The sequence below is a fragment of the Hevea brasiliensis genome, chromosome 17 (assembly GCF_030052815.1).
Source record: "Hevea brasiliensis isolate MT/VB/25A 57/8 chromosome 17, ASM3005281v1, whole genome shotgun sequence".
NCBI classification, from domain to species: domain Eukaryota; kingdom Viridiplantae; phylum Streptophyta; class Magnoliopsida; order Malpighiales; family Euphorbiaceae; genus Hevea; species Hevea brasiliensis.
Genome location: NC_079509.1, coordinates 3051922 through 3065387, shown reverse-complemented (window position 1 = coordinate 3065387; position 13466 = coordinate 3051922). Strand labels below are relative to the sequence as shown.

Genomic DNA, 13466 nt, shown 5'->3' with positions numbered 1-13466 from the left:
TAGTTTTGAGGGAAACTAAAGAAAACCATTTGTGAAAATAAATTAAAATGAAACCACTTCAAAACAGAGATTCTAGATTCGGGGTCCGTAAACGGATGGGGAAGGTGTTAGGCACCCCACCTCGTCCCTCAGTAAGGGTAAGTAGATTTAACTTCACGTTCTTCATAAATTAGTTAGGAGGGCTCGAATGGAAATGTTAATCCTTTTGACAAAAGGAATATTTGATTTTTCACTAATTCGGATTACCCAGATACATAAGTAAATGAGACAACCTTAGTGAGTTACTGTTGTATGTTAGTTGTGTTAGGAGGGTCATTTTATTAGAATTAGATTTTAGGAATTGGATAAGAACTCTCCTCCAATCTCTTTTAATATTTATTAATTTTTAGCTTGAGGATCGGATAAGAATTCTCCTCCGACCTCTTTAAATTATTCGTTAAATTTTAGGTGAGAATCGGATAAGAACTCTCCTCCGATCTCTGTTTAATATTTATTAAAATTTTAAATTGAGACCGGATAAGAACCCTCCTCCGATCTCTTTTAAAATTTCGATTTGAGAATCGGATAAGAACTCTCCTCCGATCTCTATTAAATATCTATTAAAATTTTGAATTGAGACCGGATAAGAACTCTCCTCCGATCTCTTTTTACTTGAACGGGAGTCGAATAAGGACTTTTCTGATCTCTTAAAATCTTACATATTGTGGGAGCCTAAGGTTAAGGGTTTTGACATTCGAAGATTTGGAGGACCAGAAAGAAGGTTCTTTTTAACTCTTTGGCGCTTCGGAATTAGACAAGGGACATTAAACCGAACTCTACAGACCTCTTATGTGGTCGCCGTGCCAATACCTTTTGACGGGCAATACTCGATCTATTCTGTTTATTTCTGAGATTCGGTTTTATTCCGCCTTATGGCGTTTTACCCAATCGCCTTTTATACTAACCTAGTAATTTAACTTATCCATTTCCCTGACTTATTGCTCAGACCTCTTATTATTTTAAAGGAGCGCTTAAGATACAGTTGTTTACAGTTTATCCAACTACTTGCATGCTGTTCGGGGCTAAAACTCTTGCCTTTAGAGGTAACAAGGAATGACAAAAGAATGAACTGATCAACTCAGGAATGAACTCGGGAATAACTTTCTTCGTGAAATGTAAACTCGGTAAAAATTATAAACGTAAAAGCAATAGAAATACGTGAAATAAAAAGAACACTCGATAAAGCTACGATATAAACACTTACTTGTAGGGAGCCAAATCTATCGAACCGACTACGAAATCATTAGACGTGATAGGACGGCGAGCTGATGGCCCGATGACTAAAGTTCACCGTGAAATGAAGGATACTTTGCTAAAATGGAGTGAAAATAAAGATAACAAAGATAGACAGCGAGAGTGTCACAGGATAATGAACGGCCTGAAAATGGAGTTTCAGTATTCAAAAATCCCCTTTTGCAAGAAAATACTTCAGAAAACTAGTTTCAAAAGTCTTTCCAATAGCGGAGTAACGAGCTGAATTAATTTTCAGAGTTCTTCCACTATAATTACCACCTCTTCAATATTTCTTCGTCCTCCTTTGAACAGTTTTCATGCAGGTATTTATAGGAACCGGGTGCTCTTCATGAAGGGTCAAGATCTATTTTGAGGGAAATGGAGGGTTAGGATTTCAAAGGACATGATCTGAAGCTCAGGAATTAAAGAGAATCAGAACGGACGGCCGAGATCTCTTTCAGAATACTTGTCCTTTTCTTCTTCTAATATGACGGTCCGAAACTTCGTTGACCTGGGCGATCCAAGGGCTGGGAATAAAAGGCACCGGTCTTGTCGTCTTCTCCTTTGATCTAAAGGCTCTGGACTCGTCCTTGCAAGTGAGATCAACGGTGGAGATTGGGATGTACAGGACTGTCATGATGTACTCTGGCACCTGTCAGCATTGTGGGCGATTCTCAGGCGTGCGGTGGAGATTTCGTCTGCAACGCTTTAACTACCTTGGCTCTGATTCTGACGACGGTTATTGGGATTTGTCTTATTCTCTTTGCCTTCCGATCTCCCCTCTTTCTGATCTTCTTGACACGCGCCCTTTTTCGACCTTTCATACCAGTCTCCCATCTTCTGATCTCTATTATTCCAATCCTTTCCTCAATCAGGCCCGGTCCAGTCAAAGCATTAATTTCCCCTCGATTCTCGAAGCACCCGCTTCGTTTTCTGCTTAGCAATAAATGCCTGATTTCTCCCTATATATACCCTTGACTGAGGAGACTCCCCTCATTCGATTTTCCTCTCTCCCTTCTTACTTTCCTGTTCTAATCGCTCGTGATAGCTCACGACTGTGGCTTTTGATCCCTTTCCGATGGATTTCTTTATTCCCCCACTGAAAATTTACGAACCCGGTGATCGAATAATCGCGATAACCTTATCTGATGATGGTGAGAGAACTGGACCAATTAACCGATCTAGATTGCGGACCTCGATCGTGCCGATCTCGAGTCGTTCGACCGGTATAATTAGCGAACCGATTTCGGCCGAGAAGACTGCTAATGTTCCGCCGACCATTGGCGGTTGCTCTTCCAAGTTTATTCGGCTTCTCACCACATTGGGTGTTCCGACAGCGGCTTTCCTCCACATTGGGTGTTCCGACAGCGGCTCGGTTCGGGTCGGTGACACCCTTTGGATCAGTCACAATGTTGACTTTGACATAGGCCTTCTTTAGATAGGATGTTCTGCTGATCTTTAGAGATCGGCCTTTTGATGTAATCTGACTTTTCGAAATGTAATCCGATCTCTTGAGATCGCCCAAATGATGTAATCTGACTTTTAGAAATGTAATCCGATCTTTTGGAAATAAAGATTTCATTTTATCGATTATCATCTCATTATTATTGCATTGATTATTTTCTGATCTCTGATGTGTTTATCCGATCTGGTTCCTAACTGACCAACCCTTAACTGATCCGCTCTCCCAAACATTCGCCTTAATTAACCGATCCCCAACCAGCCGATCTTTAATTAGCCGTTCTCTTTATGGAATTTTGGAATATTCGAGAGGCGTGTCAGAACAGCTGGCAGGTCCTGCTAACCGATGCATTGCCTAGAACATCGTGAGCATTAAATGCTCGGACGAGTATAAATAGGGGTGGGGGTTAGCCAGTTGCTCTCTTACACCATTTTCGGTCTCTCGCAAACAATTCCAGAATTCTCTCGATTTTTCAAGCTTTTCCGACACCGATCAAGCTCCGGTAAGGGTTTTGATCCTTCTTTTACTTTAAGTTCTTTATTTCTTTTGAAAATGAGCGGCGCCGAAGGTCAGAGAGCGGCAAGCCCCCTTTCCGTCCATGTTTCATGGTCGTCCGACGAAGCGGAGGTGGTCGGACCAAGCGCGCAACCTGAACCTCCTAGGGCCTCTATTCCAGTTCGGGGGCGAGCAGAACCTTCAAGGCATGTACATTCTTCAGGGAGGGAAAGTCTTCCTATAGACGAGCTACCGTCGATCCTTCAAGAAACCGACCTACAATCGTTTAGCCAAGAATACAACATTCGGCCTGATTCGTACGAGCTAATTAAGTGCCACGGCGATCTTCGTGCCGATTACTTCTTCGAAGAGAATGATATGATCATGGTCTACGAAGAACAATTAAAAGCCGGTCTGCGGTTCCCTCTAGACGATTTCTTCAAGGAGGTCTTAAAATTTCACCAAGTGTGCATCGCCCAAGTTCACCCGAACTCGTGGCGGATCCTGGTGGCTTTCAGGGGGCTCTGCCGTGCCAAGGGACTCCATCCTACAGCCAAAGTATTTGCCGAACTACATAGACTGACCCGCCGAAAGGACGACGAGTACTGGTTCTTTCAGGCGAAGCCACATTGCGGGCTCTTCACCGATCTGCCCTCCTCCCTGAAGAATTGGAAGAACCGCTTCTTTATTCTGAGGAGCAAAATTCCGAATGGCTTCGAGGGCTTCCCTCGAAGCTGGCTACATCTGGGCCCTTCGCGTCCGAAGCATCTCGCCCTGAATAGGGAAGAGGGAGCCGTGGTGATGGAATTGAAAGATCAAGCGGCTAGGGAGAAGTTTTCTTGTTTGGATGCAGTGACAGCAGAACTGCATCATTGGACGATGCAGCTGATCACCGGCGAAGATCGCGGGCTCCAACTCTCTGACCTCGGCCTGGGTATTTTCTGTAATCTCTGATCTTAGGCCTTAGCAATCTCACTGACCTATTCTCTGTCCAGGTATGGCAAGAGACGAAGCTTCCAAAGAGAACCGGAAGCGAAAAAGAGAGATCTCTCGGAAAGTACGGGAGATGAAGCGATCTGAACTGCTCCAGACCCCCGGGCATGAAGCTGAGGAGATGCAAGGGGGTTCTTCTCAACCTTCAGTGCAGCCGATCCCTGATGTTGAAGCGATCCGGTCTCCTCCTCACCAAGAAGAGCCGCCTCCACCTCCCCCAGCTGTTCCGAGCACCGAAGGGGGTCCTTCTCAGCCTCCTGCGAGGCCTCTTTCCCGAAGCGCCCATGTCCTGTTCACTTCACTGGAGAAGAACAGGACGGTTTGAGAAAATCCAGGCTTCGCTAAGGTCCTGGGGTCATCCATCTGCCTTCGGGAAGACCGGGACAGGCTGTCTCTGAACACTCTTGATGACATCCTGACCAGATCCATGAGCCTGAACGTGGAGTGCTTAGTGAACCAGCACATTATTCGGGAGAAAGCTCATCGCCTGGGCAAGGAAGTCGAGAAGATGAGTCACGATATGTCTTCTCTCCGATCCCAACTCTCATCCGCTCGGGATTACATATGTGAAATTGAGGGGCGGATGAAGTTCTATGAAGACAAGCTGGCCGAACAATCTCGAGTTCTGGCCGAGCGAACCCGTGTTCTGGAAGAAGTTCAAGCACTTCGGACCGATGAAGCCGCTCACATCGCTCACCTTACTGAGGAACTCAAGGCGAAAGAAGAAGAGATGGTGACAGGAGTGGCTGGTGCTTATGTGAATGCCCACAGAGATCTCCTCGCTGAGCTCAAGAAGCGTTACCCTGAGGAGGACTTCTCTTGGATGGCCGACCTGGCTCCCGAGGATGAAGGTGAGGATAGTGAGGAGGAGGCTGAAGGTGAGAGAGAAGGCGAACAAAATGTAGATCAGGCTGGGGGTGATCCTCCAGCCGAATGACTTGTACAAATTCTTGAAATGAAATAAAATGAAATGCCTCTTTTGTTCGATGAATAGCTGTGATCGGAAAGTTTCTAAAATTTTTTGAACACTTGATTGTCTGAGTATGTTGAAATAAATGAAAGTGATTATTAACCTAAGTGTGAGAGATCGGAAAACACAATGAGCATGAGATCGGTAGAGAACCAACTTGATTAAAATTGAAAATTTGGCTTGGACATTTAAGATCGGGATCTTCCTTAAACCGGAACGGAACCTTTGATTATTCCTAAACTTTTGAAAGGGAGATCAGCAAACTGGTAACAAAGATCTAGCGTCAGTTCAATTTCTTTTGTGAAAAGAGATCAGGAATACACTTGACTGGTCAGGAAATTCGGCAATGGGTTTGAGAGATCGGTAAGTGACTTAATAGACCAGTGAGGCTTTAACTGATACGAGGGCTTAGCATTGGTTCAATTCTCTGTGAAGAGAGATCGGAAATGTGGTTAAATGGCAAGGAGAGGTCGGAAATGTAATTGGTTGGCAAAGGGAGACTTAGTGCTGGGGATCAGTTTCGAAGTTTATTGATTCTGGGGGTCGGCCAAAATATGGTGTCGACATTCATCACCCCATCATTTACATATTCTTCTCTCAGCTTGACCTCATTCTGACCAGGTAGCCGTAGCTTCGACAACTGCATTTCAACCTGGTTCTTACAATCTCAAAGTAAGCATAGGTCCCGGAACCATCAGCCTTCAACGTAACAATATTTGTGATCTCCAAAGTCAGTTTGATAACCTTGACCTCACACAGGTAAGTATCTAGACTGTCACCTTTCCGAACGCTCTCATTTTACGTTCTCTGCTTTTATTCTCAAAATTCTCATTAAGTTCAGTTATACTAAAAATCTCCATGCGGATCCTTCGGGCCAATAATTACTCTCTTGAGTTTACTTTTTCTATTATCCAGTTCATGTTATTTATTTGTTCTTAGTTTTATTTCCTTCGAATATAGGTATTCCGATTACGAGTAACTTCTAGGTAATTTAGCAAAGTGTTGGTAGCAATGTCCTAGCGTGATAGTGTCTTTTGAAACAAGTAAAATAATCAAAGAATGAATAGGGAATCAGGAGAAAATTCATGAGGTCAGGCTACTAAGTGAGTCTAGGAAATAGCATAATAAGGCGGGAATCGAGATAAGACCCCAAATTAGTAACCGAGAGAGATCGGATGTAGCTAGCCAACGAGTTCAGATAAGGTGGTCACATACGATATCGGTGAAAAGTTCAGTCTTATGTCACGAATACTTTAATAGGTCGGGGAAGAGTTCTTACCTGATCCTCATTCAAACTAAACTTTAAGCTAGAGATTTTGATTTAATTTTCTTTATTTTGTTATTAGTTATTATATGATGTTTAATTCTTTTAGATATTTTGGCTATATATTTGAATGATTTTAGATTTGTAATTTCTTGTTGGGAAACAAGTTTTTTAACAATAAAATTATATTTTGTTTTAAATTGATCTTCGTATTAGGCAAAGCTTCAAGTTAAATAGCTTCAAGGTGATGAAAAATTTGAGAAAAATTGAAGTTGAATGTTAAATGGAGTTTCCAGTAAATTCTACACCCATGCCATGAAAATTGAAAAAATCACACTCAAACCATGGGAGGAAGAATTAAGTGATGGAAAAAACAATCAACCCCACAGCTTGCTTGTGGAATGAAAAAATGCTCACAATCAAACTGTGGGATAATGTAAAGGTGTACAAGCAGGTTATGGGATGCCTTTTTTTTGAACTTTTCTTCATCAATCAGCTCTTGAAAACTCACCAAGTGAGAGGAAAAGTTCAATTTTGAGTTAGTTAAAGCTTTTTTTTTTTTTTTTAGCAAAGAGAGTCTTTTAACTTCCAAACACTAGACAAAACACCATTTTTGAACTAAAGCAAGAATTTAAAAAAGGTTTTCATGAAATACTTCGGAGTTAGAGCAAGAGTCCTCATCAAATATCATTAGAGTTTTTACCTTTTATCTCCTTTTTTATTTTTATTTTTATTTTTATTTCAATACCTGTTTTGTTATTATGATGTTTGAATATAATTTTGTTGGGTTTGTATTGATACCCAATAATGTGAGTGGCTAAAATTTTAAGCTAGCGATTTTTATTTAATTTTCTTTACTTACTATTGGTTGTTATAAGGTGTTTAATGCTTTTGGATATCTTAATTATATACCTGAATCATTTTAGATTTGTAATCAAGAATAAATTTTTTAACAATAAAATTTTAATTTTGTTTTTAATTTATCTCCGTCTTAGGCAAAGCTTCAAGTTTAACAATATTTGTACTTGGGATCATATACGGGCATTCATATTTAAAACGAGAACAATCTACAGAAGCAGTAAATCATGATTTTATCAAATGCCATGTACATAGCAAACTAATGACATTATTATCTTCTACAGGCATCAAAACAAAGTTACTGGCCACGGGTGATTTGTCTTTACAGTTGGCATTGTAGACTTTGCCGTCTATTATCTTGCACAGAAATTGATTCTTGATTCAATGTTTTTCACATAGGTTTAACCCTAGGTTTGCTTCTTCTAGTAATAGTGGCGTTTGCCCTCTACCGTATCTACGGCTCTCACAAAGCACAAGAAGAAAATCAAGCCAGAATTGAAAATATTTGCAGGATTACAAGGCTCTCAAGCCCTCAAGGTATTCATATGCAGATATAAAGAGGATTACAAATCACTTCGTGGAAAAGTTGGGGGAGGGAGCATATGGAACAGTGTTTAAAGGGAAACATTCTGAAGAGATCTTTGTGGCCGTAAAGATACTCAACAAGTCAACAGGAAATGGGAAGAATTCATTAATGAAGTAGCAACAATGGGAAGAATCCACCATGTCAATGTGGTACGATTGATTGGCTACCGTGCAGATGGATTTAGGAGAGCTCTAGTTTATGAGTATCTACCAAATGAATCTCTGGAAAATTTTATATCTTCAGATCTTGGTAAGAATCTTCCTCTTAGTTGGGAGAAGCTTCAAGATATTGCTCTTGGCATAGCTAAAGGAATTGAGTATCTTCACCAAGGATGTGATCACAGAATCCTATATTTCGACATCAAGCCTCATAATATCTTGTTAGACAATAACTTCAATCCTAAAATTTCTGATTTTGGCCTGGACAAATTGTGCCCCAAGGATCAGACTGCTGTTTCAATGACTACAGCTAGGGGGACAATGGGCTACATAGCACCTGAAGTGTTCTCTAGGAACTTTGGAAACGTATCTTACAAGTCAGATGTTTATAGTTTTGGAATGGTGTTGCTAGAAATGGTTGGAGGGAGAAAAAATCCAGATTCTACAGTAGAGAACACTAGCCAGGTTTACTTCCCAGAATTGGCATACAGGCGTTTAGATCAAGGAGAAGAGTTAAGAATCCGAATCAAGAAAGAGCGAGATGCAGAAATTGCCAAGAATCTTACAATTGTAGGACTTTGGTGCATTCAGTGGCACCCCGTTGATCGCCCATCAATGAAAAGTGTAGATCAGATGCTGGAAGGAGACGTAGACAAATTAGCAATGCCTCCTAACCCTTTTGCCTCTAGGGGTCCTACAACAAGGGCTGGCAAGCATCTTCACCAGGAGTTGGCAATTATATCTGAAACGGAGTGATCATAAGATCACATCATCTCTATCAATCAAATTTTGGCACCACTAGGTTCACCCTCCTCTTTATGCGTGATTAAATGAATGGAAATGATTATCTTTTAAATTAATCATAATTTATTTTATATTTTGCTATATTTATATTTTCATAATTATATTATAAAATTTTAACAATAATAAAATTTTAATTAACTATACTTTTTTCAAATTTAATAAATAAATAAGTTGACTAATAAATTTTTTTATTTATCTTTTAATTATTTAATATATATTAATAAAAGAATAAATAAAATAAAAAAAAATATGTCACTTGATAATTTTTGAAATATCATTATTAAAATTTTATATTTTAAATTAACATATATATATATATATATATATATATATATATATATATATATATATTTAAATTTCTTAAATAATTTTTTAGCAAATAATTGCATATATAATTTTTTTAAAAATAAATATTTTTTAATGTAACTAAAAATTTAATAAAAAATAATTTATTTTAAAGATGTATAATATGATAAATATATTTTTATAATGTTTTGAATTTGTAAACTTAAGAAATTTTAAAATTCATAAAAATGTTCTAAAAATAATTTTAAATTTTAATAGTTGATATAAGATTTTAATAGTTGAAACTTAAAGATATTTAGATAAAAATTAATATTTAATATGATAAGCTAATTTTTATAGATAAATTTAAAAATAAAAATAAAAAAGATACCACATAATAATTTTTTAAGCATGTTTATTAGTTTATGTAGCATTCTCATAAAACTTTTTTTAAGACTTAGCTTTAATATACATATATTTCACTCTTATAATGATTAAGATATTTCAATTTTCATATTTTTATATTAATAATTAAAATAAAAAATTTAAAATAATATTTTATATTTTCACATAATTAATTAAAACTTATAATTAAAATTAAAATCATTAAATATATAAACATAATATAATGTAAAAACTATTTTTTATATTTTCATATAATTTATTAAAATTAAAAAATATAAATATAAAAAAGTAATTTTAAATTAATTTTTATTAAATACAAAAATAAATTTAATTTGAATTTATTATCTTAGATATATAAATCAAACACATAAAAAAATTTGAATTTCAATTCCACAATAAATTAACCATAAGTAAAATTTTATCATTATGTTTCTGATTACACTCCATTTCAATTCTAATATTGACTTTCATTTTCAATACGTGAACTAAAGGCCACCTGTCTAACTCGTAAAGTCTCCCTTGTCCAAAAATCCATACAATTTTCTGAGTCATTCTTTTGGTGGGGTGTGATCGCCGGAGGAAAGAGGCCCTCGCGCGCAATTCGCAAATGAAAGGTGGTCAAAATCGCTATCGCGCATCATACGGTGGAACCTTTTCTCGCAGTTAACAGGTCCAGGTTATTAGGCCCATTAGTAATCTCCATTTTAAGGTTGGGTTGGGCATCCATTTTACGGGTGGTCTTTTGCTTTTGGATGTTTGTAGGCTAGTCCTGGTTGTTAGTAGTTTCTTGTCCGTGTTTGGGTTGGGCTAGATTAAAGGTATTGCTCACATGACCACAGGCCAGTGGATTTGCATCAATTAGACCCCCACAATGGGTAAATGCTGGACTTCTGTTTTCAACGCTGAAGTCAATGCACTCTGCTTTCTTGGCTACTTCCAGGAGGGTTCAATAACCATTCATCTGTCTTACCACAATGCTTTATTTTTCCACGCTGATTCTCCTACAAAAGTCAGTCAAGCAAAACAAGATAAATCACTTAGCTCCTTCCCTGCACACAAAGGAGTGATTCTTGAAATCTGAAGAAATCCATCCTGGAAGCACTAGTGCTTTACATATCAGTTACTCCTCGAAAATGAACTTCTCATTAGTTTGCTTGTTCATGTTAGGCCTGGTAGTCCAAGGACTAGAATTTAATAAATGCCTGGAAGAAAGGTGTGGCCGAGGCCTAGTCATTCGATTCCCATTCCTGCTAATAGAAAAACAGCCAGAGGAGTGTGGCTATCATCATGGGTTTGATTTATCTTGCAAAGAGGGGAAACATGCAGAGCTTCAACTGCCAAATTCTGTGAAACTCTACGTCCAAAGAATTGATTATGTAAACCAGGTGTTTTTTGCATCTGACCCAGATGGCTGTCTACCAAGGAAGGCTAGAGACTTCAATCTTTATAATTCTAATTTCCAATTTGCTGCAGAGACAAATGATTATGCCTTGTTCAGTTGTCCAGCGTCAAAGAGAGATTTAGAAGAACCATTGACTTGCCTCGGAGGTCCTGCCGGCAATAAAGTTTATGCCTTCAATTCTCATGATACAATTGATCAGTTGCCTCTGACATCTTGCACCAAGATGTATAATGTTTCATCGGTTCCAGAAGAAATGTTCGATAACTCGAATATTATTCGTTTGAATTGGTCCGAACCAACGTGTAAATTCTGTGAAGAGCAAGGTAAACATTGTGGCTGGAAGAATAGTAACCTTGCATGTTTCGACTTGCCCAAAACATCAGGTATGGTTTTAGCTTAGCAATCTTGGAAAGATCTCTACTCACACGAGCTAAACAAAAGAATTCTAGTATTTACTTGGGGTTTTCATAGGATTTGTGCTTTACTTAATATTTTGCAATTGAAACTCTTTATCTAATGCTTTACTTTATGTAGTCTTAAGAAATTCTGTCGTTCATTTATTAATCAACTGGAAAATAAAAGAGAGCTTAAGTATTAGAATAACCCAAAAAGTTTGGTATATCTGTAAACTTCGTAACGAAGATCTGCATCAGTTCTAGTTGTTGCATTTAGCATTAAGGCGAACCGTAGTCATGCTAATGATATTATTTACATTCATGTTTTGCAGGTATCTTGACCAGGGTACGGATTGCAGGTGAGTTTCCAATCCAAAGTGAAAATAATCCATATTGATTTTCTAGAAGATGAAAGGGGCTCATACCTTTATGTTTTATATGCAGGTATAGTCCTAGGTTCGTTTATGCTGCTACTATTGTCCGCAGCACTCTGTCATATTTACAATACTAATAGAAAAGAAAAGGAAAACCAAGCCAGGATAGAGAAATTTTTGGAAGATTACAAAGCTCTCAAGCCCACAAGATACTCCTATGCTGATCTAAAGGGGATTACAAACCAATTTAAGGACAAGTTGGGCCAGGGAGCATATGGCACAGTGTTCAAGGGAAAGCTTTCTACTGAGATTCTGGTGGCTGTGAAGATCCTCAACAGTTCGATGGGGAATGGAGAAGAGTTTATTAATGAAGTGGGAACAATGGGAAGAATCCACCATGTTAATGTTGTTCGCTTGGTTGGATTCTGTGCTGATGGATTCAGAAGAGCTTTGGTTTATGAGTTCTTACCAAATGAATCGCTAGAGAAATTCATATTTTCGGATGATGGTAACAACCGTTCCCTTGGCTGGGAGAAGCTGCAAGATATTGCTGTTGGGGTTGCCAAGGGGATTGAATATCTTCACCAGGGGTGTGATCAGCGAATTCTCCATTTCGATATCAAACCTCATAATATTTTGTTAGATGACAACTTCAATCCAAAAATTTCTGATTTTGGCTTGGCAAAGCTATGTTCCAAGGATCAAAGTGCTGTATCAATGACTGCAGCAAGGGGGACTATGGGCTATATTGCACCTGAAGTGTTCTCTAGAAATTTTGGGAATGTGTCCTATAAGTCAGACGTTTATAGCTTTGGAATGCTGCTGCTAGAAATGGTTGGAGGAAGGAAAAACATCGACGTTAACGTGGAGAAAACTAGCCAAGTCTTCTTCCCAGAGTGGATATATAATCATTTGGATCAAGGACAGGAGCTAAGAATCCGGATTGAGGAAGAAGGAGATGCTAAAATTGCAAGGAAACTCACAGTTGTTGGATTATGGTGCATTCAATGGTACCCTGCAGATCGTCCCTCGATGAAAGTTGTTGTTCAAATGTTGGAAGGAGGAGATGATTTAACAATGCCGCCTAATCCTTTCGCCTCTGGAGGTCCCATGAAGACTGATGCAGGCATGCGTGGGAGACGTCTGTACCAAGAGTTAGAAGTCATCACTGAAGTGGAGTGATCAAAATCTCGTTGTTGTTGTCCTGTATCTTGAGCAAATTCTGGTTGCTGTTATAGATGTTCTCCATTTGTCTACTAAATGCTTGTTTAGGAAAGGTTATTAAGGTTTCTGTACAATGTAAGCTTAGTAGGGTGTAAGATTATTAAGCTTCCTGTGTTGATGTACGTTTGTTTAGTAGGATGTAATTAAGCATAATGAAATATAATCGCATAAAATTGTATTAGTATCTTTCACGTAGTGTTTAGTATAAATAAATTCTATAAAATTTTATAAAATTTATTTATAAATCTAAAATTTTTGTGTTTGATTTAAATGAAAATTCATTTAGAATTTTTAATAATTAATTCTATAGAATTTATTATAATTAAACCAAATTCTATCAAAAATTGATAGAATTTACAAATGAATTCTAAACTTAATATCATATATATTTCAAGTGACAAAATTATCCTCTTATTATATATCATTTTATTTTATTTTATTTATTCCGAATACAAAATTCATTGCAATTGAAAAGAATTTCATATTTAATATAAAATATACCAAACAAAGAAATTTATT

The 13466-nt window shown here is 37.9% G+C and overlaps 1 protein-coding gene and 1 pseudogene across 1 annotated transcript; both read left to right on the top strand.

Annotated features, from left to right (window-relative positions):
- Positions 1-4226: 4226 nt before the first annotated feature.
- On the top strand, positions 4227-8844 carry LOC110646665 (rust resistance kinase Lr10-like; annotated as a pseudogene).
- Positions 8845-10577: 1733 nt separating this feature from the next.
- LOC131175432 (rust resistance kinase Lr10-like) lies at positions 10578-13131 on the top strand. The gene is made up of 3 exons (XM_058139737.1): positions 10578-11337; positions 11682-11708; positions 11794-13131. Exons 1-3 carry the CDS (start codon positions 10686-10688, stop codon positions 12903-12905), a joined length of 1791 nt encoding a protein of 596 aa, XP_057995720.1. The 5' UTR covers positions 10578-10685; the 3' UTR covers positions 12906-13131.
- The last annotated feature ends 335 nt before the right edge of the window (positions 13132-13466 follow it).

Bases quoted from the DNA above. Each gene is read 5' to 3' on its own strand.
- LOC131175432 (XM_058139737.1), top strand. From the start codon at position 10,686: ATGAACTTCTCATTAGTTTGCTTGTTCATGTTAGGCCTGGTAGTCCAA. The intron at 11,338-11,681 runs GTATGGTTTTAG...CATGTTTTGCAG, and splicing joins CGACTTGCCCAAAACATCAG to GTATCTTGACCAGGGTACGG. The intron at 11,709-11,793 runs GTGAGTTTCCAA...TTTTATATGCAG, and splicing joins GACCAGGGTACGGATTGCAG to GTATAGTCCTAGGTTCGTTT.